This window comes from Ambystoma mexicanum, chromosome 10 (assembly GCF_040938575.1).
Source record: "Ambystoma mexicanum isolate Mex_15411 chromosome 10, UKY_AmexF1_1, whole genome shotgun sequence".
NCBI lineage: Eukaryota > Metazoa > Chordata > Amphibia > Caudata > Ambystomatidae > Ambystoma > Ambystoma mexicanum.
The window spans coordinates 1,684,568,857-1,684,595,678 of NC_090932.1; the positions used below are offsets into that span (position 1 = coordinate 1,684,568,857).

At 48.0% G+C, this 26,822-nt stretch overlaps 1 protein-coding gene across 1 annotated transcript in view; it reads left to right on the top strand.

Annotated features, from left to right (window-relative positions):
- TMEM132B (transmembrane protein 132B) overlaps positions 1–26,822 on the top strand; it is a 2,267,570-nt gene that overhangs the window by 1,384,081 nt on the left and 856,667 nt on the right. Inside the window, exon 4 of the mRNA XM_069620122.1 lies at positions 414–600. Within this exon, the coding sequence (XP_069476223.1) occupies positions 414–600 (187 nt within the window). The remainder of the gene's footprint in view (positions 1–413; positions 601–26,822) is intronic.

A 26,822-nucleotide genomic window follows, 5' to 3' on the forward strand; every position in this document is an offset into this window, starting at 1 on the left:
GAGCGGCCGGAGCCATGGCGCAGCAGATTATATTAACTGCCTGCTGTGAAGGGCCTTTACTGAACACTCTCTGGAGCACGGCGTCTGTGATTTGCAATCACTAATGATGCTTAATTAGAGCATTTAGCGACACCTGTAGCCTGTCGTGTAGTTCAGGAATTAGCACCCTGGAGCGCTGCCTCAGGGCCTGACCCCGCAGCTGCCCCAGGGCCTGACCCCGCAGCTGCCACCCTCTGCTGGATAATACGTTAGAGCCACTTAAGCACACAGCTCCTCGCCATTGTGTGTTTTCTGCAGGCACACTGCACAGTTAACGCATGTTTCCTTTTCCTGAAAGATGTGTACATCCCGCTTTCATCGGCTGCTGGCGTTGCCATGGAGATGACCTTGCACTTTTTTGATTTGTGTTTCAGGGCTAACATTTCCCTGACGGAAATCCTACAGATGGACTTTCAGGTCACCAATGGCAGCGGATTGGCGGGAGCCCAGCAAATCACGTGGCAGGTGGAGTACCCGGGGGAGGAGCCAGTGAGCAAGATGGCGGTGTCCGAGATCTTCGTCAGCCAATCGGCGTTCGTGGGGATCGTCCCACTCGCCATGGTGAGTTTGCTGGGCGCAGGGTGTGTGGGTGCGGCAGCCGGCACTGGAGTCATTCCAGTGAACCCAGTCAGGGCTTTGCTTGATTATGTTATACGTGTATTCGAGAGACTTTGATGACATTTAATCTCAGTATCAGAATCTGCTTTTAGGGTCAAAAATGGACTCTCAAAGGGCAAAGAGTGAAAAAAACACTGGAATTGTAAACAGGAAAACATTGTTCTAATATTGACAACTTCTAGAGAGCGCCGGTTTCCTTTTAGGCAATGGTGAAGGGTCTCTTCTGTTTCTTTATTACCAATGTCTTACATGGGTGACTGCTCTGCAGCCGTGCATGGGTGACTGCTCGGCAGCCGTGCATATGTGACTGCTCTGCAGCCGTGCATGGGTGACTGCTCTGCAGCCGTGCATGGGTGACTGCTCGGCAGCCGTGCATATGTGACTGCTCTGCAGCCGTGCATGGGTGACTGCTCTGCAGCCGTACATGGGTGACTGCTCGGCAGCCGTGCATATGTGACTGCTCTGCAGCCGTGCATGGGTGACTGCTCTGCAGCCGTGCATGGGTGACTGTTCGGCTGCCGCGCATAGGTGACTGCTCGGCAGCCGTGCATAGGTGACTGCTCTGCAGCCGTGCATGGGTGAGTAGTGACTATAACGCCTACTCAGCCCCACACTAGTACTAAACCAGCAGTGACCCCAATCATAAAGGTGAAACAGGCGCAGCCCGACTGGCATACCTCTGCCTTTTATGGTAACGCAGCTCGAGGGCAGGCTATACTCCAGGAGTGGGGTGACTGATTCACAATCTATCCAAACAATATCACTTGTGTACCACAACAACAGACCTGTCCAGGGTATAAGACTGCATCATTTTAATTAAACCAAAAGTATACAAAACTGCTATAAAAATCAACCACACATGAAACGGAAAAACACAGAAAATAAGACTTTGGAGTAAAGGCGCTATATGTTTGAATATTCGGGGAACCAGGCAAACCATTTCTGCAGCGAATGTGCCATTTCAAGTAATCGCCTTAAAGTAACGAATGGGGTATTAAATGTCACTGGGGCACTATAAAGCAGGCCATGGGTACAGAACCACTATCCATACCTACACTCTTGCTTTGCAGTTTTTTTGGTGTCGAACCAGGATTCTGGGCAATTTTTCGCCCAATCTGGGTCGAGTGGGGTAGTGGTGTCAACAGGATCCAACAGCACGATGCAGTTCGTTAATGGTCTGGGGTCACAGATGCAGGGAAACAGCCGGTGTTATTGTGTTGGTGGTGCTGGAAGACACTGGCCTTAGATGCGGAGAAGCAGAGAATTGTGTTTGTCCACGAGCTGGCTCTTCTGACACAACATGGCATTGCAGCAGTGAATTTGTCAGCCTCAAAGAAGCTGGTAACCAGGCAGGCTGAGTTGAGTTGGGGATGTTAAAAGACTTAGTGGTCTTAGATGTGATGACAGTAGAGCGCCAGTTGCATTGTTGAATTGAACTCAGAGATGGATGTGTTGTTCGAGAGTCGATGTCAAAAGTGACTCATGGGGTTCCCATGCAATAAGTTGGATGGCGTTGAAGGTGCCCAAAACAGTGTCAACATGACTAAGAAATATTGGGGAGAGCGGTAGGCCACATCCATCGTCCTTTGGTTGCTGCTGTGAACCTGTCCAGGGAAGTGGCATAACACAAAATTTTGGGTCTCTCCTGCGAGCCATGCTGAGGGGGCTCCCCCAGCTTGGTAACAAATCAGGGTCGCGCCACACTCTGGGCCGGCCTTGATGACCACGCTTTCACAATACACACAAACGTGCTGCTTCAGGGGTATGCCGCACACTGTACTAGGAGAAGCATATATATATATATATATATATATATATATATATATATATATATATATATATATATTAGAAGCAATAGGTACAAGTCATGAGTCAAATCATTGACAACAGTAAGTAGAACAATTTGCCGAGATCATAACATTATGAACCTGGGTAGGGGAAGAAAGGGAGTAAGTGGTAGATAACTGTCAGGAGGGAGGATGAAGTAGGTGGGATTTTAAGGAAGAGCGGAAGGAGGAGACTGAAGAGATAGAGCGGATAGGGAGAGGTAAGGAGTTCCAATGGAGAGGGGCAAGGAGTTGGAAAAATCGGAAACTGGAAGAGGCACAAGGAGGGGAGGGACAATGAGAAGGAAGTGGACAGAAGATTGCAGAGGGCGAGAGGGAGAGTAGAATGGAGAGAGGAGAGGTAACGAGGGGCAAGATCATGAAGACATTTAAAGACAAGACAGAGGGAGTTTAATTTGAGTTGGGAATGAAAGGAGAGCCAGCCAAGAGAGGAAAGCGAAGAGGAGATGGAATCATGAGGAGAAAGGGAGCAAAGAGTGTGGATTGCAGAATGGTAGAGGGATTTTAGGGGAGCTAGATGAGAGGCAGGGAGGCCAAAAAGAAGAGCTGAGCAGTAAAAGAGATGAGAAAATATGAGAGAAGAAATTAAAATTTGGTGGCATGGAAGGTGAGGGAAGAACGGATTTTGCAGACATTGCAGAGGTGGAAGCGCCAAGCACGTGAGGTTAGTGAGATATGGTGGGTAAAGGAGAGGTTAGAATCGAAGTGTAGGCCTAAGTTGCGGGCAGAGGCAGAGAAGGGGAGTAGAGCAGGAAGAAGGAGGATGTGAGGAGGAGGAGAAGGGGAGGAAGGGTGTTAGCTGGAAAGAATAAGACCTCAGTTTTGTCTGCGTTTAGGGTGAGAAAGTGGGAGTATATCCAGTTTTTAATGGCAGTGAGACAGGAAAAGAGTTTGAGGTGGATGTCAGGAGTGAAGGAAGAGAAGGAGAGGAAACGCTGGGTGTCATCAGCGTAGAAATGGTAAGAGATACCCAACGAAGAGATGATAGGGGCTAGAAAGGAGGTTTAAAGTGAGAAGAGGAAAGGGCCGAGCACAGAGCCTGGGGGACACCAAAGTTTAGGGAGTGAGTAGGGGAGGATCAACTGCCCCAAGAGACAGCAAAGGAGCGGTTGGAAAGGTAGGAGGAAAACCAGCTGAGGGCAGAGTCTTTGAGGCCAAAGGAAGAGAGAGTGTTGAGGAGTAAGGGATGGTCGACAGTGTCAAAGGCGGCAGAAAGGTCAAGTAGAATGAGTATGGAAGAGTGTTTGCAATAGCGAGCAGTGAGGAGGGAATTCAGAACTGAGATGAGAGCAGTTTCAGTGGAATGTTTGGGGTGAAATCTGTATTGAGTAGGGGGACGAGAGAGAGGTTGGAGATGAATGCAGAAAGTTGGGAGTAGACTAGACGTTCCAGGAGCTTTGAGAGGGATGGTAAAAGAGAGATGGGATGAAAGTTGGAACTCAGAAGGGGGTTAGCAGAGGGTGTTTTCAGGCTAGTGATGATAGTAGCATGTTTGAAGGCGGTGGTAAGACAGATGTTGAAGAAAAAGGTGAGATAGGGTATGAGGAGGGGGTAGATTTTGGGAATTAGGGGGGTGGGAAGTGGATCAGAAGGGCCGGCAGTGGGGTGGGTTTTGGATAGGAGGAAGGAAACGTCAGAGTGAGTCACGGGGGAGAAATTAGATATGCAGATGGAAGGGGAGGAGGGAGATGGGGGAGTGGGAGAGTAAGAAGGGGAGTGAAGAATGTTTTGTGGTAAGGAAAGTATCTTAGAAGAGAAGAAGTCAGCAAAGTCAGAAGGTGACAGAGGAGAGGCGGAAGAGTGGTCAGGAGTGGTCAGGAGTGGGAGGGGAAAGAAGGCGAGTTAGGGTTTAGAACTTACATTGGGGAGAGGATTGAGAGTGGAGAAGGGTAGAGAAGTAGGATTGTTTGGCTGAGGAAAGGCAGGAGTCGTAGAGGGAGTGGTAGGAGAAATAGGAGACGTGGTTAGCTGAAGAGCAGTGATTAAGCCAGCATTGTTCAAGGAGACAGAGAAAGTGGCACATAGACAGACGGCGAGGGGAAAGCCAGGGTTGGGCGGCTTTGAGGGAGGGGCGAAAGGTGGAGAGAGGGTGAAGTTGATCAAAACTGGAAGAGAGGGAAGTGGATAGAGAAGAAAAGTTAGCGAGAGAGGAGATACAGGAATCATAGAAGATAGAGGGGTTAAAGTTGCGGAGGTCCCGTCGAGAAAAAGAGGTGGTGGAAGAGGGATGAGGGGGAGGAGAGACAGGGGGAGTGAGGGAAAGTGAGAGTAAAGCATGGTCGGAGAGATAGCTGGGGAGAGTAGAGACAGGGGGGGAGGAGGAGAGGGAAGAGACAACGATAAGATTGAGAGTGGAGCCAGAAGAGTGATAAGTGAAGTAGGGAGGGGGGCGAGAAGATAGGAGTTGAGAAGAGAGAAAAGAGTTGAGGTTTGGTGGGAGGAGGGAAGATGAAGGTTAAAGTCGCCTAGTACAGTTAGGGTTGAGGGGGTGGGAGAGATGAGGGAGAGGAGGTGGTCAAGGTCATCATAGAAGGAGGTGAGGGGCCAGGTGGGCAGTAGATAATCAGAAAGAATATAGCGTGAGGGGAGGTGAAAGATTTGTATAGGTATTCAAACGAAGGGAAGACAGGAAGAGAAGTAGGACAGGGAAGATAGGCATTTAGGTTGAAAGAGAAGACGGATGCCGCCACCACGGCCAGAGGGACGGGGGACATGGGTAAAGGAGGAGGAGGAGGAAGTGAGAGAAGCAGGTACTGTCGAGTTGAAGGGAGGAATCCAGGTTTCGGTGATATAAAGGAATTGAAGACTTAGTGATAGAAACAAGTCCAGTACAGCGGTAGTTTTGTTGCAAAGTGATCTGGCATTCCAAAGGGCGATGTTGAAGATGCTAGAAAGTACAATCAAGGGGGGGTGGAGGGGGTAGATGAGGTTGGGACAGTGAGTTAGGGTGGATTGGTATTGGGACAAACGGGGATGAGCAAGGGAGGGGAAGTTGAGCGTGGAAATGGTCATGATGAAAAGGCAAAGGAATTTGAGAAAGAGCAGGGAGGTAACGTGGGGGAAGGGAAGAGAGAGGGGAGGATAAGAAAGAGGGGGGAGTTGTAGGTGGGTTCTCGCATACCTGGGGGAGCAGTAGGAGCTGGTGGAGGCGTAAGAAAACTAGGCGAGGAATAGAAGAACTAGAGAGCAGCTTCACGGGGTGGTGGGAGGTGCAGTCTCAAGAGAATCAGGGCACAGTGCAGAGGGGGAGGAAATCAGATTCGGACAATGGCAGGCCCTAGTACGATTGGATGAAACAGGGGTGCGAGATACTAGTTCAGCAGGGGCAACCAGATCAGGTGTAACGTAGAAGGAGAGGGGCTCAGCTTCAGTCGGTCGTGGGCGCAAAGTGTCAGGGTGCAGGATAGGGGAGCACAACGCCTCACACTGAAGGACCAGGAGCACAATACACAGCAGATGCTAGTACAGCAGGGGGCAATAAAACCGAGAGTAATGCAGAACAGCAGAGCGGCTCAACTTCAGCTGGTGGAGGGGCTTAATGTGGCTGGGTGCAGGATAGGGGTACACAGCACTTCACACTGAAGGACCAGGAGCTCAGTACACAGGCTGAGGAGCCGTGGAAGAGAGGGTCCGCAGAGGACGTGCAGTACAGACGTGTCAGTAGACTGTGATAGCTAAGAGAGGACGCGTGATATTGCACTCCAAGAGCAGCGGGAAACAATGAACAGGGGAGAGCGGAGAGAAGGCACAATGAGGTGGAGGTTCGCTGGAATGCGAGGATCTGTGCAGGCACAGGGAGGCGGAGGCTAGCTGGGTACAGTCCGTGGTGGAAGTTAGGTGATCGGCACTTAGGCAGTGCGTGGTAGCACTTAGGCAATCGCCGGAATGTGAGGAACTGTGCCGCACAATGAGGCGAAGGCTTGCTGGGTGCAGTCTGTGGTGGTACTTAGGCAAACGCTGGGTTAAGATGACCTGTAAAGGTCAGGTGGTGAGTCGCAGGTCAACAGGCACAGTGCCATGAAGGCTTGCTGGGTGCAGTCTGTGGTGGTACTTAAGCAAATGCTGGGGTGTAGGGACCCGTGCAGTCCAGGTGCACAGAGGAGAACAGAGAGAAGGCACAGTGAGGCAGAGGCTTACTGGATGCAGTCCAGGGTGGAACTTAGGTAATCGCTGGGTTGTGAGGACCTGTTAAGTCCAGGAGGTGAGTTGCAGTAGAGGTGGGTTGTTGGTGTTGGAGGCGGGCTGTTAGCAGGGTGCCCACTGTGGTAGCCGTAGGTGAAGACCGCTCAGTCAGAGACAGTGGGGGCCAGACGATGAGCCCCTGAGCAAGTGGGGCGCGGGATCTATCCGCTAAGGTAGGTGTCAGGAGCAGGAGTGTCTGGAGGCTCAGGTTGATTCGCAGGGGATACCAGTAAACAAAATGGAGCGCTGAGCAGGCCCAGGGAGGCGGGGTCAGCTGGAAGTAGACCCTAGCACTCAGGTGGATGCAGTGCGTTCAGGGCCCCTGCAGTCAAGGAATTAAGATTTTGAGGATGTATAGCACGGATACACTCACCGAGCTGTATTACAGGAGCAGGGGGGCCGGCAGACCAGGCCAGTACGAAATAGGCGATCTTCTATTGTACACTATCCATGGGTCTACATCAATGCCATCCATGGCTCCACTGAATCCTATCCTGTGCTCCTGCACAAGCTCGGACCCTTTCTGTACAATATAACTGTGCCAGTGTTGCCTGTGCGATTATTACGGGCCGGGTGGGCCTTTGCAATGTACTCCTGCTGTGGGTCTATCAGCAGTTTCTCCGACACTTGCACGTTCTTTTGGTCTCCGCGGTCAGAGTTGTAAACTAAGAAAGGAGCAGTTAGTGCCTGTCTTGAGAAGACTTTGCTGGTTTCCCATCAGGGTTAGTCATCTTTGAAGCTCTCAGCATGGTCCATAGATCTGTCAATGGTCCTGCCACGTCATACCTTCATCACAACATCAGCTGGCACTTCACCACAGGAGCACTTTAAGCTGAGAACTGTAGGGTAAGGCCCACAAATCAATATGATAAAAGCAATCCAATGCGTCAATAAAAGTGCACAGGAGCAAGAAAAACAAACATGTATTTCATGCAACTGTGGGGTTCGGGGGCAATTAAAAAAACATCATTCAAATAACATGACAAAATGGCTGTGTTATATGGCAGAAAGTGGAGTGACATTTCAACGATTGTTTCAGAATACTTTTAGGCATACTGTTCACTGATTGGACAGCCAAGATCACTTTACAGATGATTCTCTACAATGCCTAGCCCTATTGGTCCATCCTAACCCTCGTGAACCTTCTACTACCTACCACGTACTAGTGACTTTGTGGTGGGACCATTTAGTGTCACAAGATATTGATTGGATAATAGACATTTAAAATGTTTCATGTACAACTTGACTTCTGATTGGTGTAGTCCCGCTGGTTATCCTGGGGTGGGCTACTTCCGCCATTGGTGACCAATAGAAATGTGAGGTGAGAAGAGTATGGCAACAAAAAAGAATACTTTGCAACCTTCTTTTCCCATGGGAGCTAAAATGTTGGCACCATCTTTCCATTCTCACCCTTATGACTGCTCAACCAGCAGTTAATATTGCGACTTCTGGTTTGAAACATGAATCCCTTGTATTTTCTTTCTCATGATGTGACTGCGTGACTTCACGGGGCGTGCTTTCTGACCTCTTGCTATGAGACCATGTGCACAACTAAACTGTGTATTGATGAATTAACGGGTGTGCGTGGTTTGGACATATACATGCAGGGGAACTTTAATAACTGCCAGGAAGTCTATGTGTTATATTCCTTTATTACTCAAAATATCTCTTAGTTTGAACTATCTTAATAAACTTCCTTTCTATGCTCGTTTGTGGGAGATGCTTGTGCCACATAATGGTTTTGCTCGATTCTTAAGTGAATATTTTCCGGCTGTGTGTGTCTGCTGTCCTGGTGGCTCTGTCCAGGGCACATATCTGCACCGTGCCCCTTTCCCACCAAGCTGAGACTGTTTGGTTGTGAAGACAGCAACCCAATTGTGGCCTTCATTACAACCATCCCACTCTCAGCCCGGTGACAGAGAAACAAGCGATGACATCGCCTCTGGGCCCTTCCTGCCCATCACTGATGTATCACAGGTGTTACAGGCACTACTCAGACAACCATTCAGACCATGCCCGGATGACAGTATTGAGAGATGCAGCTGTCATCAATCGAACAAGTCGACTGACTGCAACCTCGAAGAACGGCGATGATGTCACGACTGACATCATGACATAGATACGTTAGACGTGAAGCACGTAGGCACCCCTGCACGAAGCTCCGCAGACATTTAGCTTTATGGCTGATAGATACGAAGCAAATGTTTATTACTCAAATAGAGGACTAGGGAAACAGCAAGATACCTAAGAATACATATGAACGACTTGCCTACGCTTATTTGTAACTAACTAAGGAGTGGATGGAGATAATCTATAAGCCTTATAGATTACGTTTGTAGTTCACCTCACTAACTAACCCTCTTCCCTGTTAGGTTTTTGGGATGTAACTTTGTGTTGTGATGTCGCTAGTGGACAGGCATTTGGAGACTGGGAGCACTTGGAGAGTCGTGCGCTGTTATGTGGTGATCCCTGTCATTTTAATTGTTGATAAAGGCAGTGAACTTTGTCCTATGGTCGGGCCTCGCATTCTTAAGGGCGGGGGATTTCCAGGGCCGAGTTCCTCTTGCAATGGAGGGGTATGGCAGGAATGACAGTGTGATCTTCTTGCGATCTGAACATTTGACTTTTGGTGTAGGTTCAGACTTGTGCTTTATGGGTTTTCTTAATTTATATTTCCTTGCACGTGTGGGATGTATGATGTTCATCCCAACAGAACACATGTGTAGCCCACATTCCTGCTGTAAACTATGGGGGAAGTATGGGTAGCTCTTCCTGTGTTCTAGCTGTAGAACTCTGGAACTCCCCTCTACGACACAGCTGGTACATCAATCACAGGGTTAATTTTTATTTTTCTATGGCCAAGCCTTCGCGGGCACACTGGGTGTCACTCTTAGTTTGATTGTTTTATTGTTTTATTTGTTTCTATAATGCCTTACGCCAACGCGCTTTACACAATAAATGAATTGGTACATTAGAAGTAATGATGGCAATTAAAGGCCGTGAAGAACAAGAAACCGAGAGCACAAAGAGCAAGACAACAACACTAACAAGTAAGACATTAGCATTGACGTTCCAATAACACAGTCAAGGTGAACGTCATGCAACCTACAGAAAAGATGGTTGCAAGACAAAAACACATGTTAGGCCATCAATGCTATGGATGGACAGGTGGAGAGATGGATGGAGGGAATGCAGAGAGGCAGGGAGGCTAGACTCCAAGAAGTGAGAAGAGATCTGTGACCCAACCACAATCTCCTTAGGTTATTTACCTAGAACCACAGTGAAGACACAGGTACTCAAGTGCAGAGCCCCTCAAATGCCCCCAATTCACAGGTGCTAATGCGCAACCTCATCGTGCAATTTACAAGAACTCTTGGTCCCGTCCTCCACCACACATTTGTTCCCAAAACTCAATGATGATGGTGGTGAGTGTTCCCTGACACTGAACGCAAATGGCCTAAGAAGACTGTGACCAGTCTCCAGCTCGCCTGAGTCTCCAGCTCTCCTGAGTCTCCAGCTCTCCTGAGTCTCCAGCTCGCCTGAATCTCCAGCTCTTCTGAGTCTCCAGCCCGCCTGAGTCTCCAGCTCTCCTGAGTCTCCAGCTCTCCTGAGTCTCCAGCTCTCCTGACTCTCCAGCTCTTCTGATTCTCCAGCTCTTCTGAGTCTCCAGCTCTCCTGAGTCTCCAGCTCTGCTGAGTCTCCAGCTCTCCTGAGTCTCCAGCTCTTCTGATTCTCCTGCTCACCTGAGTCTCCAGCTCCCCTGAGTCTCCAGCCCGCCTGGGTCTCCAGCTCTCCTGAGTCTCCAGCTCGCTTGAGTCTCCAGCTCTGCTGAGTCTCCAGCTCTCCTGAGTCTCCGGCTCTTCTGATTCTCCAGCTCTGCTGAGTCTCCTGCTCTCCTGAGTCTCCAGCTCTTCTGATTCTCCAGCTCTGCTGAGTCTCCAGCTCTCCTGGGTCTCCAGCTCTCCTGAGTATCCAGCTCTTCTGAGTCTCCAGCTCTCCTGAGTCTCCAGCTCTTCTGATTCTCCAGCTCTGCTGAGTCTCCAGCTCTCCTGAGTCTCCAGCTCTTATGATTCTCCAGCTCTGCTGAGTCTCCAGCTCTCCTGAGTCTCCAGCTCTCCTGATTCTCCAGCTCTGCTGAGTCTCCAGCTCTCCTGAGTCTCCAGCTCGCCTGAGTCTCCAGCTCTCCTGAGTCTCCAGCTCTCCTGAGTCTCCGGCTCTCCTGATTCTTCAGCTCTCATGAGTCTCCAGCTCTCCTGAGTCTCCAGCTCTCCTGAGTCTCCAGCTCTTCTGATTCTCCAGCTCTCCTGAGTCTCCAGCTCACCTGAGTCTCCAGCTCACCTGAGTCTCCAGCTCTTCTGATTCTCCTGCTCGCCTGAGTCTCCAGCTCACCTGAGTCTCCAGCTCTCCTGTGTCTCCTGCTCTTCTGATTCTCCAGCTCTGCTGAGTCTCCAGCTCTCCTGAGTCTCCAGCTCTTCTGATTCTCCCGCTCGCCTGAGTCTCCAGCTCCCCTGAGTCTCCAGCCCGCCTGATTCTCCAGCTCTCCTGAGTCTCCAGCTCTCCTGAGTCTCCAGCTCTTCTGATTCTCCAGCTCTCCTGAGTCTCCAGCTCTCCTGAGTCTCCAGCTCTTCTGATTCTCCTGCTCGCCTGAGTCTCCAGCTCCCCTGAGTCTCCAGCCCGCCTGAGTCTCCAGCTCTCCTGAGTCTCCAGCCCGCCTGAGTCTCCAGCTCTCCTGAGTCTCCTGCTCTTCTGATTCTCCAGCTCTGCTGAGTCTCCAGCCCGCCTGAGTCTCCAGCTCTCCTGAGTCCCCAGCTCTGCTGAGTCTCCAGCTCTCCTGAGTCTCCAGCTCTTCTGAGTCTCCAGCTCTCCTGAGTCTGCAGCTCTCCTGAGTCTCCAGTTCTTCTGAGTCTCCAGCTCTCCTGAGTCTCCAGCTCTTCTGATTCTCCAGCTCTGCTGAGTCTCCAGCTCTCCTGATTCTCCAGCTCTGCTGAGTCTCCAGCTCTCCTGAGTCTCCAGCTCTTCTGATTCTCCTGCTCGCCTGAGTCTCCAGCTCCCCTGAGTCTCCAGCCCGCCTGAGTCTCCAGCTCTCCTGAGTCTCCAGCTCGCTTGAGTCTCCAGCTCTCCTGAGTTTCCTGCTCTTCTGATTCTCCAGCTCTGCTGAGTCCCCAGTTCTCCTGAGTCTCCAGCTCTTCTGATTCTCCAGCTCTGCTGAGTCTCCAGCTCTCCTGAGTCTCCAGCTCTTCTGATTCTCCTGCTCGCCTGAGTCCCCAACTCCCCTGAGTCTCCAGCCCGCCTGAGCCTCCAGCTCTCCTGGGTCTCCAGCTTGCTTGATTCTCCAGCTCTCCTGAGTCTCCTGCTCTTCTGATTCTCCAGCTCACCTGAGTCTCCAGCTCTCCTGATTATCCAGCTCTTCTGATTCTCCTGCTCGCCTGAGTCTCCAACTCTTCTGATTCTCCAGCTCTGCTGAGTCTCCAGCTCTCCTGATTCTCCAGCTCTGCTGTGTCTCCAGCTCTCCTGAGTCTCCAGTTCTTCTGATTCTCCTGCTTGCCTGAGTCTCCAGCTCCCCTGAGTCTCCGGCCCGCCTGAGTCTCCAGCTCTGTTGAGTCTCCAGCTCTCCTGAGTCTACAGCTCTCCTGAGTCTCCAGCTCTTCTGATTCTCCTGCTCGCCTGAGTCCCCAGTTCCCCTGAGTCTCCAGCCCGCCTGAGTCTCCAGCTCTCCTGAGTCTCCAGCTTGCTTGAGTCTCCAGCTCTCCTGAGTCTCCTGCTCTTCTGATTCTCCAGCTCCCCCGAGTCTCCAGCTCGCCTGAGTCTCCAGTTCTCCTGAGTCTCCTGCTCTTTTGATTCTTCAGCTCACCTGAGTCTCCTGCTCACCTGAGTCTCCAGCTCTCCTGAGTCTCCAGCTTGCTTGAGTCTCCACCTCTCCTGAGTCTCCTGCTCTTCTGATTCTCCAGCTCACCTGTGTCTCCAGCTCGCCTGATTCTCCAGTACTCCTGAGTCCCCTGCTCTTCTGATTCTCCAGCTCACCTGAGTCTCCAGCTCGCCTGAGTCTCCAGTTCTCCTGAGTCTCCTGCTCTTCTGATTCTCCAGCTTGCCCGAGTCTCCAGCTCACTTGAGTCTCCAGCTCGCCTGAGTCTCCAGTTCTCCTGAGTCTCCTGCTCTTCTGATTCTCCAGCTCACCTGAGTCTCTTGAGTGAGAGCATTTATGTTTCCCATCTCGGTGGGGGGAGCTGACTGTTCAAGGATCATGCCCACACCGGTGCCTTCTCTGCCCCCCCAATCGCTCCCTTGAAACAATGGATATTAACACATTCCGCCGAGCCTGTTGCTAAATAATGCAGCGACATCACAGGTAGGAACGCGCCGAGAGGTAGAAAGAAGGCGGCTCGTCTGCTACCACAGACCGTTACTGAGGTAAAGAGAGGTGCTGCTCAGCTGCTACCTCTGTGTTTATAGTGTAAATAATGAGGCGAAAGGCTGGCTCCAGCCATGTCTCCAAACCAAGACCCTCACAGTCCCGCTCCACACCATGGCTGTGTTCAGGAACTCAGGAGGCAAGACACTGCTTCACCCATGACAATACCTGAGTCCCCGGTAACAAAAAAGTGTGGCGGCCCTTTGTTAATACTGGAGGTGAGTCTGCAAACTTAGCAGTTGCCCATTAAAAATGGGGGTTCTTTCAAGTGCCAGATTGTTGCCTGCAAAATTGTCCTCCACTCTCCTCCAGGACGTTAATAACACTGCAGGGAATACCCTCCCTCCTCTTTCTCCACTCCTATTGACCCTTATTCCATCGGCCGATGCCAGGGAACACGTTCCCTTCTCTCCGTCCACTCCTGTTATGCCTTCTACCATGGGCCAATGCCAGGGAACACGTTCCCTTCTCTTCATCCGCTCCCATTGAGCCTTCTCCCATGGGCCGATGATAGGGAACATGTCCACTTCTCTTCATCTGCTCCTGTTGAGCCTTCTTCCATGGGCCAATGCCAGGGAACACGTTCCCTTCTCTCCGTCCACTCCTGTTACACCTTCTACCATGGGCCAATGCCAGGGAACACGTTCCCTTTTCTCTGACCACTCCTGTTGAGTCTTCTACCATGGGCCAAGGCCAGGGAACACGTTCCCTTCTCTCTGTCCACTCCTGTTGAGTCTTCTACCATGGGCCAATGCCAGGGAACACGTTCCCTTCTCTACGTCCACTCCTGTTATGCCTTCTACCATGGGCCAAGGCCAGGGAACACGTTCCCTTCTCTCCGTCCACTCCTGTTATGCCTTCTACCATGGGCCAATGCCAGGGAACACGTTCCCTTCTCTACGTCCACTTCTGTTGAGCCTTCTCCCATGTGCCGATGTGCATTGCACTTGTGTAAAAGCACCGCACTATAGGATGGCCTCTGCTCTCTGTCGTTGCCTCCTTTTACCCTAGGACGGCCTCTGCTCTTTGTTATTGCCTCTGTTTACACTAGCACGGCCTCTGCTCCCTGTTATTGCCTTCTTTTACCCTAGCACGGCCTCTGCTCTCTGTTATTGCCTCCTTTAACCCTAGGACGGCCTCTGTTCTCTGTTAACACCTGCTTTTACCCTAGCATGGCCTCTGCTCTCTGTTATTGCATCCTTTTAACCCAGCACTGTCTCTACTCTCTGTTATTGCATTCGTTTACCCTAGCATGGCCTCTGCTCGCTGTCATTGCCTCCTTTTACCCTAGCACGGCCTCTGCTCTCTGTTATCACCTCGTTTTACCCCAGCACGGCCTCTGCTCTCTTTTATCGCCTCATTTTACCCTAGCATGGCCTCTGCTCTCTGTTATTGCCTCCTTTTAACTTAGCACCACCTCTGCTCTATGTTATCCTTCTTTACCCTAGTACAGCCGCAGCTCTCTGTTATTGCATTCTTTTACCCTAGCACGGCCTCTGCTCTCTGTTATTGCCTCCTTTTACCCTAGCACAGCCTATGCTCTCTGTTATCCTTCTTTACCCTAGCCCAGCCTCTGCTCTCTGATATTGCATTCTTTTATCCTAGCACGGCCTCTGCTCTCTGTTATTGCCTCCTTTTACCCTAGCATGGCCTCTGCCCTCTGTTATCACCTCGTTTTACCCCAGCACGGCCTCTGCTCTCTGTTATCGCCTCATTTTACCCTAGCATGGCCTCTGCTCTCTGTTATTGCCTCCTTTTACCCAAGCACCACCTGTGCTCTCTGTTATCGCCTTCTTTTACCCTAGCATGGCCTCTGCTCTCTGTTATTGCTTCCTTTTACCCTAGGATGGCCTCTGCTCTCTGTTATTGCCTCCTTTTACCCTAGCCCGGCCTCTGCTCTCTGTTGTTGCCTCCTTTCACCCTACGAAGGACTCTGCCCTCTTTTATTGCCCCCTTTCGCCCTAGGATTATTATAATATTGTTAATATTACTATTATTATTATATATAGTAAGGCCTCTTCTCTTTGTTATTGCCTTCTTTTACACTAGTACGACCTCTGCGCTCTGTTATTGCCTCCTTTTACTCTAGTTCAGACTCTGTTCCTTTTTGTTGCCCCCTTTTATCCTAGGATGGCCTCTTCTCTCTGTCATTGCCTCCTTTTACCCTAGTACGGCCTCTTCTCGCTGTTATTGCCTCCTTTTATCCTACGGCGGCCTTTGCTCTCTGTTATTACCTCCTTTTACCCTAGTACGGCCTCTTCTCTCTGTTATTACCTCCTTTTACCCTAGGACGCCCTGTGCTCTCTGTCATTGCCTCCTCTTACCCTAGTATGGCCTCTTCTCTCTGTTGTTGCCTCCTTTTACCCTAGTACGGCCTCTTTCCTCTATCATGCCTCCTTTTACCCTACCACGGCCTCTGCTCTTTGTTATCACCTCCTTTTACCCTAGTATGGCCTCTTCTCTCTGTCATTGCATCCTTTTACCCTAGCACGGCCCCTGCTCTCTGTTATTGCCTCCTTTTACCCTAGCACGGCCTCTGCTCTCTGTTATTGCCTCCTTTTACCCTAGCACGGCCTCATCTCTCTGTTATTGCCTTCTTTTACCCTCGGACGGCCACTGCTCTCTGTTATTGCCTCCTTTTACCCTTGTTCAGACTCTGCTCTCTGTTGTTGCTTCTTTCACCTTAAGAAGGCCTCTGCACTCTTGTATTGCCTCCTTTCCCCCTAGGATTATTATAGTATTATTAATATTACTATTATTATTATATATAGTAAGGCCTCTTCTCTCTGTTATTGCCTTCTTTTACACTAGTAGGGCCTCTGTGCTCTGTTATTGCCTCCTTTTACTCTAGTTCAGACTCTGCTCTCTTGTGTTGCCTCCTTTTGTCCCAGGACGGCCTCTGCTCTCAGTCATTGCCTCCTTTTACCCTAGTATGGCCTCTTCTCGTTGTTATTGCCTCCTTTTATCCTAGGACGGCCTGTGCTCTCTGTTGTCGCCTGCCTCCTTTTACCCTAGTACAGCCTCTTCTCTCTGTGTTTGTCTCCTTTTACCATAGGACGCACTCCGCTCTCTGTCATTGCCTCCTTTTACCCTAGTATGGCCTCTTCTCGCTGTTATTGCCACCTTTTATCCTAGGACGGCCTCTGCACTCTGTTATTGCCTCCTTTTACCCTAGTGCGGCCTCTTCTCTCTGGTTTGCCTCTTTTTACCATAGGACGGCCTCCGCTCTCTGTTGTTAACTCCTTTTACCCTAGTACCGCCTCCTCTCGCTGTTATTGCCTCTTTTTACCATAGGACGGCCTGTGCTCTCTGTTACCACCTCCTTTCACCCTAGTGCGGCCTCTTCTCTCTGTTATTTCCTCCTTTTACCCTAGGACAGCCTGTGTTCTCTTTCATTGCCTCCTTTTACCGTAGTATGGCATCTTCTCACTTTTGGTGCCTCCTTTTACCCTAGCCCGGCCTCTGCTAAGTGTTATTGCCTCCTTTTACCCTAGGATGGCCTCTTCTCTCTGTTGTTGCCTCCTTCTACCCTAGGACGGCCTCTGCTCTCTGTTATTGCATCCGTTTACCCTAGCACAGCATCTGCTTTCTGTTATCGCCTCCTTTGACTCTAGGACGGCCTCTGCTCTCTGTTATTGCCTCCTTTTACCCTAGGATGGCCTCTGCTCTCAGTTATTGCCTCCTTTTACCCTAAGACGGCCTCTGCTCTCTGTTATTGCATCCTTTTACCCTAGCATAGCCTCTGCTTTCTGTTATCGCCTCCTTTTACCCTAGGAACGCCTCTGCTCTCTGTCATTGCCTCCTTTCACTCTAGGGCGGCCTCTGCTCTCTGTTATTGCCTCCTTTTACCCTAGGATGGCCTCTGCTCCCAGTTATTGCCTCCTTTTACCCTAAGACGGCCTCTGCTCTCTGTTATTGCATCCTTTTACCCTAGCACAGCCTCTGGTTTCTGTTATCGCCTCCTTTTACCCTACGAACGCCTCTGCTCTCTGTCATTGCCTCCGTTCACTCTAGGACGGCCTCTGCTCTCGGTTATTGCCTCCTTTTACCCTAGGACGGCCTCTGCTCCCAGTTATTGCCTCCTTTTACCCTAGGATGGCCTCTGCTCCCAGTTATTGCCTCCTTTTACCCTAAGACGGCCTCTGCTCTCTGTTATTGCATCCTTTTACCCTAGCACAGCCTCTGCTTTCTGTTATCGCCTTCTTTTACCCTAGGAACGCCTCTGCTCTCTGTCATTGCCTCCGTTCACTCTAGGACGGCCTCTGCTCTCTGTTATTGCCTCCTTTTACCCTAGGACGGCCTCTGCTCCCGGTTATTGCCTCCTTTTACCCTAGGATGGCCTCTGCTCCCAGTTATTGCCTCCTTTTACTCTAAAACGGCATCTGCTCTCTGTTATTGCATCCTTTTACCCTAGCACAGCCTCTGCTTTCTGTTATCGCCTCCTTTTACCCTAGGAACGCCTCTGCTCTCTGTCATTGCCTCCGTTCACTCTAGGAGGGACTCTGTTCTCGGCTATTGTCTCCTTTCACTCTAGGACGGCCTCTGCTCTCTGTCATTGCCTCCTTTCACTCTAGGCCGGCCTCTGCTTTCTGTTATTGCCTCCTTTCACTCTAGGACGGCCTCTGCTCCCAGTTATTGCCTCCTTCAGACGTTGTTTGTATGAAATGACTCCCTGTTCTAAACTAAACACCCGATGTGCAACCGTTGCTCTAAAAGTAGTCCTCATAACACTCAAAACAGCATCCATGGCTTTCTGAATTCTTAGTCCCACCCTCTCTTGCTACAGCCAATGAGGTCCATGTTGTTGTTTGTGTCTGAGACCGGGTGCATGTTCACACCATTGTTGACTTCATTTCCAATCGTATCTCATCTTTGCCCCTATGGCCCTAAAACCTGTGCCAAGTTCAGTTGCCTCCTTGCATGCATGCACCCTAGGCATCGATGCATCGCATGTTCACATGCTTCCCATATAAACACACACATCCCATTAGCACATGCATGCATACACACCTTCCATACATACACTCATAACAAGCCCATGTATACATACTTTCAGTACATACATACCTCCCACGCAGACACACACACCTCACCCATACCCGAATTCATCTCATGCATACAAACCTACAAACACTGCACACATATAAACATCCCAACATACCTGCATCCCAAACATGTGTTACTGTGTTTTAATTACGTGTATTGTTCGCCTTTTTCATGGTGCTTTTATATAGCAATAACAATGGTTTGCATGCACTTGATAATATGCAGGGACAGTTTCAGAAGAATACATGCATCCCACACACACATACGGCACATCAACTTTGCACACTTAGCAAGCGCCTTCAAAGTAAGCTGCCAATCATGTTGGTTGCTTCCATCTCCACACAGGTCTCTTTGCCTCTATCTGACGGACACCAGGCCTCTGTGCGGCACGTGCATAGCCTCCATGCAGATGCTGGATGTTGCCATGTGCACATTGGGTCTGCTTGAGCTTAGCCATCCCTCAGAAGCTTCTGACACTGTCGTTCATAGTCCTCTCGTATTTCCATCGTATCTCCCTGCCTGGGAATGAATTCTGGGCTGTCCCCTGGAATGCTTTGTCTAGTTTCTATCCAGCCAGGCTCGTCCTGTTCAGATGGGCAACCAAGCTCTCCCCATAGCCCGCGTGATGCCCCAGGCGGCCCTGATGCCGTTCTCCTTCACTTCTCAGGGGGATGTTGGGAAGTCCTTTGCCAGGCTCGGGTATCTTGAAACATCAGTACACAAGCAACACTCAGTCATTCCTCCAAGTGTCATTGCTGGCTAATTCACTCCACCCCCCCCTGCTTCCCTCCTCCAGCACTATCTGAAATGTCGTCAGGCCTATTACAATAGTCGCTTGTTTTGTTTCTCCCCTCCCTTTCTGCCCCCCTCTCCCTCACCTTTTGTTTTTCTCAGGCTCTACCAGAAATGTCATCAGGCCTAGTACGGTAGTCGCCTGTCTGTTTCCATTTCTTTCTCACTCTCCCTCTCCCTTCCTTATCTATGTCTTAGCTCTTGCACTATCTTAAATGTCGTCAGGCCGAGTACGGTAGTTAATTTCACATCCTTACTGTTCATGGCCTGTAAGAATATTATTGTATTTTCCCTTATTCCCTCCCTTGCCTTGAAGTGCTTTAAAACACATTGTGTAGAGGCGCTATATAAATAAACTATCCTATCATATCATATCCCGGGGACTGATCAGTCTCCATGGAGCGCTGGATGTGTTGTTAATTTCTTAAAGCTAATCCTACAGGGATGAACATTCAATATAGTGTGCACTCAGATGTTCTTCCAGCTGCAAGCCGGATCTGAACCAGTGGCATGCGATGGAGCGCACAATCTCCAGGCCAGGATACTGTTCAAGGCTGCCTGCATCATCTACATTATATCATACTTGCCACACCTGACTCGTCCACGTAATGCACGTGTCCTCGATCCTGGAATACGTTACTAGTCCTTCACCTTATAATGAAATTGTTCTTGTTCTGCAGAAAATGTCATTGTATCGCTTTTGTATTGGTTATCACTTGCCATGTATTTTTGTATGTAACTGCTACCATCAATTGTATTTGCAATGCACCCAGATATCCTAGGGTATGGTGCGCTTTATAAATAAATAAACAAACAAACAAAGCAGTCACGAGCAGCACACCAGTATACCAGGCGGCTAATCTCCACGTATCTGGTGGCACAAGCTACTTGCTCAGCAAATCGACCAATCAAATCACAACTTGCCTGCAAAGAAAGGACCTGCAAACACCCCTTCTCTTGCCACACACCCAGACTCCGGAACTCAATCCCAGTATCGGCTCAAAATGCCCCCACTCCAATTTAGCAAATCTCTCAAAATGTGTTTTTTTAACAACTCCTCAGCAAGGACTAATCCCACTGGATGTTCAAACTGACACATAGGCCACATAGACCATGAATGAATGAATCACAGAAATGAGTTACTGTTAAAAGATGCCATCGCAAATTCTGGCTACCACAGCTTGCACCGTGCCCGGAGGCGGTATCCACTGATTACCGCGACAACAATTTCGTTTTTTTTTAAGAAAACAAAAACCGTGAAAAAAACATCACATTTAAAAAAAATAATTCCTGGTGCTGAGTTAAGGGGATAAAATGGGTGGGGCGGGATGGTTTGGAGTGAACTTCAACTCATAGGGAAACAGGGGCTCGAGGGCAGAGCCCCCCAAATAGAAAGAACATTGGTATTTTTTTTGCTGTTTTTGTTTCGTAAAAAAAACCTCTCAAAAATGGTTTTCGAAAAAATCATAAAGAACTCTCAAATGCTCTCCAGATAAGGCAGTGCTTTAAACAATAAAAATAAAAATAACAATGGAGGGAAAGGTGGGAAAAATAAGGGCCAGTGAGGAGTGCGCATGTTGTGCTTTTCCAGACGTGTGAGTCTCAGCCTGCAGAGGCAGGAATCCGACTCACAGTACTGACCCCACTGAGCGTTATTCCCATTCCATGGAATCCTGGGGCGATCAGTCAGCCACGCACTAAAAAGGGAACACAACCAATCACCTGCACCACATAGGAAGCCCTTTACACTAGAATACATGTGCCAGACAGCTTGGGATCAGGTCAGTATGAAGCAGTAAGCGTCACGTGGCTCTCGCGGCCAGTGCATTATGGCAGCGAGTAGGAGGCAAAGTGGCGATAGGTGGGAGGTGGCATGTGCAGAGGTTGTGGGGAAAAAAAGAGGCGCTGGTCAATGAGCAGGCATCATATGTCTCCCCGGATCTCAGAGCCGGTCTACCTCATGCCCAGTGGCTCTTCCCAGTGTCAGACCCGGAGATTTCTCCCCTTCTGACCCCTCACTGACCAGAGGGTGCCGAACAGGGAAAGGTGTCCTGCCGGCATGCGGACAATAGGATGCCGAGCAGGGCGCTGTTCCTGCTCAGCACCCTCATTGTCCTGGCAGCCAGGGCTGGCAAGAGGCTGCATGGCCTGTCTCTGTGGCTGACCAGGGCCCTGCAGGCTCCAGCTGCCTGCTTCCAGCATATACATGCATGTTTTCTAGTGAGTAGTCCCAGTGAGGCAGCGTGCCACCCCTCAATCTCCTGCTGCGACGAAGTCAAGACAAATACCCTCCTCCCAGCAGCCCATCAGACCCTGCAGGCCCCGCAAGTGCTGCTTAACATGCTCTTTATACATATAATATATATTTTGATGGTTAGAACATATATATTTGAGATCTTAATGGTCATGTTAATATATAGATTCTGGGCAGGGTGGGCAGAATTTGAAGCATTAGCTCCTTACGTTGGGCTCTAAGAAATTTAATAAGCGGTACATAGTGCGAGGTTATGGATATTTTAAATATTCCGGTCAAGGTTAGATGGGGATGGCTATGGTTTTCAGGAAAAGTTATTTGGGATACTAAATATTATAGTAAATTGTTAATGAGTTTTAGTATTTAGTTGAGTTTTAGAATTTAGGAGAGGTTTCCAGGGCGCTGGACAGTTTGAAATGTGTTATACAAATTAATCTATTACGTTGCCGTTAGTGTTTTGCATCTACTTCAGAGTGGGTGGGTCTGGGTTCACATTTGTACATTTTCTGTGTGGTTCAATACCATTTGGTGAGTACGGTTTGAGAGGGGAGATTGGAGCAATAGTAGATTTGAAGATGGGTGAAGAATTACACGTGGTCACATGGAATGTGAACGGCTTGAACAACAACCAAAAGAGTCATGAAATACTTGAATGATCTGAAAAGTGATGCATGCTTCATTCAAGAGACACATCTCATAAAAGGGGAATACGATGGTCTGAAGAGAGGTTGGATTGGGAAAGTGTATGGTTCATCATTTAATTCGACATATAGAGGAGTAGAAATTTTGCTTAGGTAAAATGCCCCAATCAAAGTGTGGAAAGAAGTGTGTGATTGAGAGGAAAGAATTATTGCATTATTAGTCAATATTCAAGGCTTGGATGTTATTTTTTGTAATATATATGCCCTGTCTGTAGATGACGGTAGCTATTTCAGAAATGTTGCTCAAACTATTCAGAATCTTGGCTCTCGGAATATAATACTAGGAGGGGACTTTAACGCAGTGTTGGATCAGGGTTTGGACAGGAGTACTTCCAAACCATGCAGGCAGATTGACATGTAATCTTTAACACTGAGAGACCTTTCAGAAGAACACAATTTGAAGGATGGTTGGAGGATGGAAAATCCCTTGGTTAGGGAATACAATTTTTACTCGGGCGCACATGGAGTCTACTCCAGGTTAGACATGCTGCTGACGGCAGGGAGGATATCAGAAAGTGATGTGACAAGCACAATTGGTAATATTGTGCTGACAGATCACGCACATGTGATCATGAACTTAAAATTGGGCTGTGCACTACACAAATAATATACTTGGAGATTGAATACCTCAATGCTGCACAATAGAGAATTGGTGGACAAACTATTATCAGACATAGACTTCTTGTGGAAGAAAACTGCACAGGGGAAGTCAGGTCAGATATAGTGTGGGAGGCATTCAAGTGCACGATAAGAGGTATGTTCATCAGTTTGGCAAGCGGGCAGAAAAGAAAATTTGAAAAGAGGTATCTTGAATTGGAGTCAAGTATAAAACACATTTTGCGGAGACAGATGAATAATCATGCCTGTACAGTCTTGGTTCTGGATCTGATGAAAATGAAGAAGGAGTTGAAGATGCTAATTACGCATCGAATGGATAAGAGGTACTTTGATAAAAAATGTACATATTTTGGAAGGGGAGGGAAGTGCGATCGTTGGTTAGCATTTGGGTTAAGGAAGAGAGTCAGAACGCACAATTACTTCAATCCAAGGCATGGATGGGCGGATCACTTTCAAACCAAACGAAATCAATGATATAAATTTTATACAGAGTTATACAAAAATGAACTGCATATTACTGCGGCGTTAGAAGAATTCCTTGAGGGGCTAAAGTTTCCAAGGATCCCAGAAGCTGCATCACAAATACTTGGAGATATAACGTTGGATGAGGTTAGGAATGCAATTGGAAGACTGAATACCAGTAAGTCACCGGGTCCGGGTAGCTTGCCGGTGGAGTTCTATAGATTGCTCCCCAATTCGGCACTCTCCCTATTGATGAACATCAACAATGGCTTATTGCCACCAACCACAAGACATGCTATAATTTCAGTGTTCCTGAAAAAAGGTAAAGATGAAACCCTACCTTTGAGCTATAGACTGATTAGTCTAATTAATGTCGACAATAAGATACTGGCTAAATTATTAGCACTGAGGTTGAGACTTTGCTTCCAACATTGATACACCAAGACCAGTCGGGTTTGTGAAGGGAAGGAGAACTTCAAGCAACATTAGGAAATTACTGCGCACAATATCAGTGGCAACAGACTCTCGGGAAGATGCTGCGGTCTTGTCATTGGACACCGAGAAGGCTTTCGACCCGATTATTTGGGAATTTCTGTTTATGGTCTTTGAGAAAGGGTTTTGGTGTTCAGTTTAGGTCCTGGGTTACGTTGCTCTATTCCAATCCATCTGCTGGCGTCAACACCAATGGCCTAAGATCGGATTCATTCGAATTAGAATGAGGTACAAGACAAGGGTGTCCTTTGTCCCCTTTATTGTTCGTCATTGGGATTGGACCTCTGGCAATAGCACTTAGAATGGATCCTGGTTTGCATGGTTTAAGCTGCTGGGGTCTACAACAAAACATATGGCTATATTCTGATGATTTTCTCTTGGTTCTCAGGAATCTAAATCAATATTTGCCAATACTTATGGACATCTTGTCAATCTTTAACCGATGTTCGGGTTACAAAATAAACTGGACTAAATCAGAGGTCCTACCCCTGGTACCATTCTGTGACAAACAGTTTATCTCGCAGTTGGGATTTAAGTGGTGTGCTGAAAGCTATTGTATTTAGGAGTATGGATAACACCTGGTATTACTGACTTTATTAAGGAAAACCTGTGCATGCTCTGTACTACTTTCAAACAGGATTTAGAGAGGTGGAGTCTACCACATCTTTGCCTCTGCGGAAAGGTAAATGCTCTAAAGATGGTCTCAACCCCTAGAATAAACTATGTTTTCAGTATGATTCTGCTTGATATTGATAAGAAATATTGGAAGGAGCTTGATAGACTCCTTCAAAATTTCCTGTGGGACCAAAAACCAACGAGATTAAAACTAAGTAAACTACAATTACCCTTAGCAAAGGGTGGGTTGGGGGTGGCAAACTTTGGCTTTTATTTCTCAATTTTTAGTCGATTTTCTAAAACCAAATGCAGATGAGTGGGTGTTGCTGAAACCAGTTATAATGGCCCACTTTGGCCTAGGGCGGTGTTAACCACCGTGTCTAGGTCATGTTGTTTAAAAGATCCCTTGACTATGAGTCTACGGAGTTCATGGAAGAAATAGAACGGTTGTCTAGGAATTGATGCGCTAAGAGACCCTGGGGCTTCAGTCTTGATGAATCTGTGCATCAAACTAGGGGGGAAAGTCTTGTTTGGGCCTGAGCGGGTCATTGGTGGTGTGCAATGGATTGCAGACATTTTCAGGAATCGGAGATGGATGAGAGTGAAAGAAATACAATCAAACCTTAGCATTCCAAATTTCTGTACGTCAGACTATCGGAAAATCACGGCAGCCATCGGTGAGGTTGATATGGAAGAGAGGTTAAACACGGACTGGTTTAAAAAGACACCAAAGCTAAAAGAGAGTGGTTTGGCCAGTCGAGTATATGGATTGATTGTGGCTGAATTTAAAAGCAATGACTCGCTGAGGGAGGAATGGAGTTGGAGGATTGGAAGTGACATTACTGAGGAACATTGGTCGAGAAGGTGTGTGAATGTCAGACTTTGTTCTCTTGGGCTAATGGAAAGATCACGTCAGATTAAAATCTTGAAGCAGGTTTTTTGGACTCCGGAGCAGTTAGAGAAGAGAGGTTTGAGTGATGATTCTGATTGTTGGGCTTGTGTGCATGAAACAGGCACGCTAGATCATATGTTGTGGGAATGTACAAGAGTGCAGGGATTCTGGTTGCAGTATGATAATATCTGTGAGAAAGTTCTGGGTGAATGACTTGCTTTTCATTTCAAAACCCTGGTGTTGGGAAGTGACAACATCTTGGAAGATCTGACTATTTGTCAGAAAAAAATGATCTTCGGAGGTGCAATGGTGGGGAGAAATATCATATTGAGAGGATGGAAGATGGCGTAATACGTAAACATTGAGTTGTGGATTGCAGAAATGCATAATGTGGCAGAGATGGAAAGATTGTTGTATCAGAGAGATAGGAAACGTGCTTTATTTGAGAAGATTTGAGGTAAATTTCTCACATTGTACTGATCAGATGTTTACAGATGTGAACCTTGGGGCGAGAGGGGGTTGACAATGATTTGTATTGAATTTACAGAAGAAGATGTGTATAGTAGGTCATTGAACTTACCTTGTTATGTTTCATTTGCTTGAAAATACTGTAAACTAAAATAAAATGTGCTTAACAAGTTCTTTCTTCAAGCCGAGCATTCAAAGCGTAAGTGATTTACAAGTGATGTCCCATTAAAGAGACCATTGTTTTGGGCAAGACGTTGCTAACGTTTCCGTGTTAAGAAGTTCAAAGGGACATTTTTGTTTTGAAAGCACACACAAAGCATCAGTTATCTGTCTAAATCATGCCTTCCTCCAGCACAATGATACATAACCCCTCAAACCGGTTTAAATTATCTGACTTATTTTCACAAGTTCATATTTATCACACCAACAAGCGTTTATTTTAGGTAGAATGTCAATTGTTCCTCACATTATATAAGAAACATGCCTTTGTCAAAGAGTGAAACACACACAGTCAACCTTTTCACACATTACATTTTGTTATGAGACTTTAAGTCTTGAAAGTACATTTTCCAAATCAGCAGGCCATTTTCAGCCTCTGTTGACCTGCATTCTGGTATTTGTAGTCTTTCATTGAACACGTGGGGGGGTGCAGTGGGGGGGGGGTAGATAATGCCACAATTCAACACTTTTTGCCTAGCATATTTCTATAAGGATTCAGGATTTATATATGTGTGCGAGTAATTTACTATGGTTTGTGTACTTTTAAAGTCATCTTTATAAAACAGTGTATTGTTGGAAGCCGAACAAGGGGTGAGAGAGGAAAGGAAGAGTGCAAATGAGTATTGACTATTTGCCCAGGATGTGGCAAGAGGGTTTGCAATCCTGGAGACTTTAGCTGTTATTTTTCCCTGATTGTGGCCATGTGCTGCTTTTCAGGCCACAAGGAAAGAATTAAAATGGGTGACAGTGTCGCTTTTTTTCAGAGTGCAGATGCAACACCCATTGGATGTTTTGAGGCTGGCACGCTTGGGCAAATGTTTGGCCAAAAGGATTCCGCCCACAAAGTCACCATCCCAGTGTCGACGCTTACCCCCAAGACTACATCAAATTGTCATAAAAGCACACGTCTCATATTTGGATTTTGTTTAGCAGGGAATGTTGCGCTATAGATTGATGGGTTTAAAAGGTGAGCACCTTTTATATTTTGCCAGCATAGTTATTGGAAAATCCCATCTCTCAAGGTATTTTTCTGGCCTTGATTCTTTTTTTATTCTTTTGAATGGCCAATGCTCTTTTGTCGTGTGCACTTTCTTGTAAGGGGTAAGGTCAACTGCACTAGGTGTGCATGTATGTCTTTAAGACATGTGCACTTGCTGTGCGTAGTCAT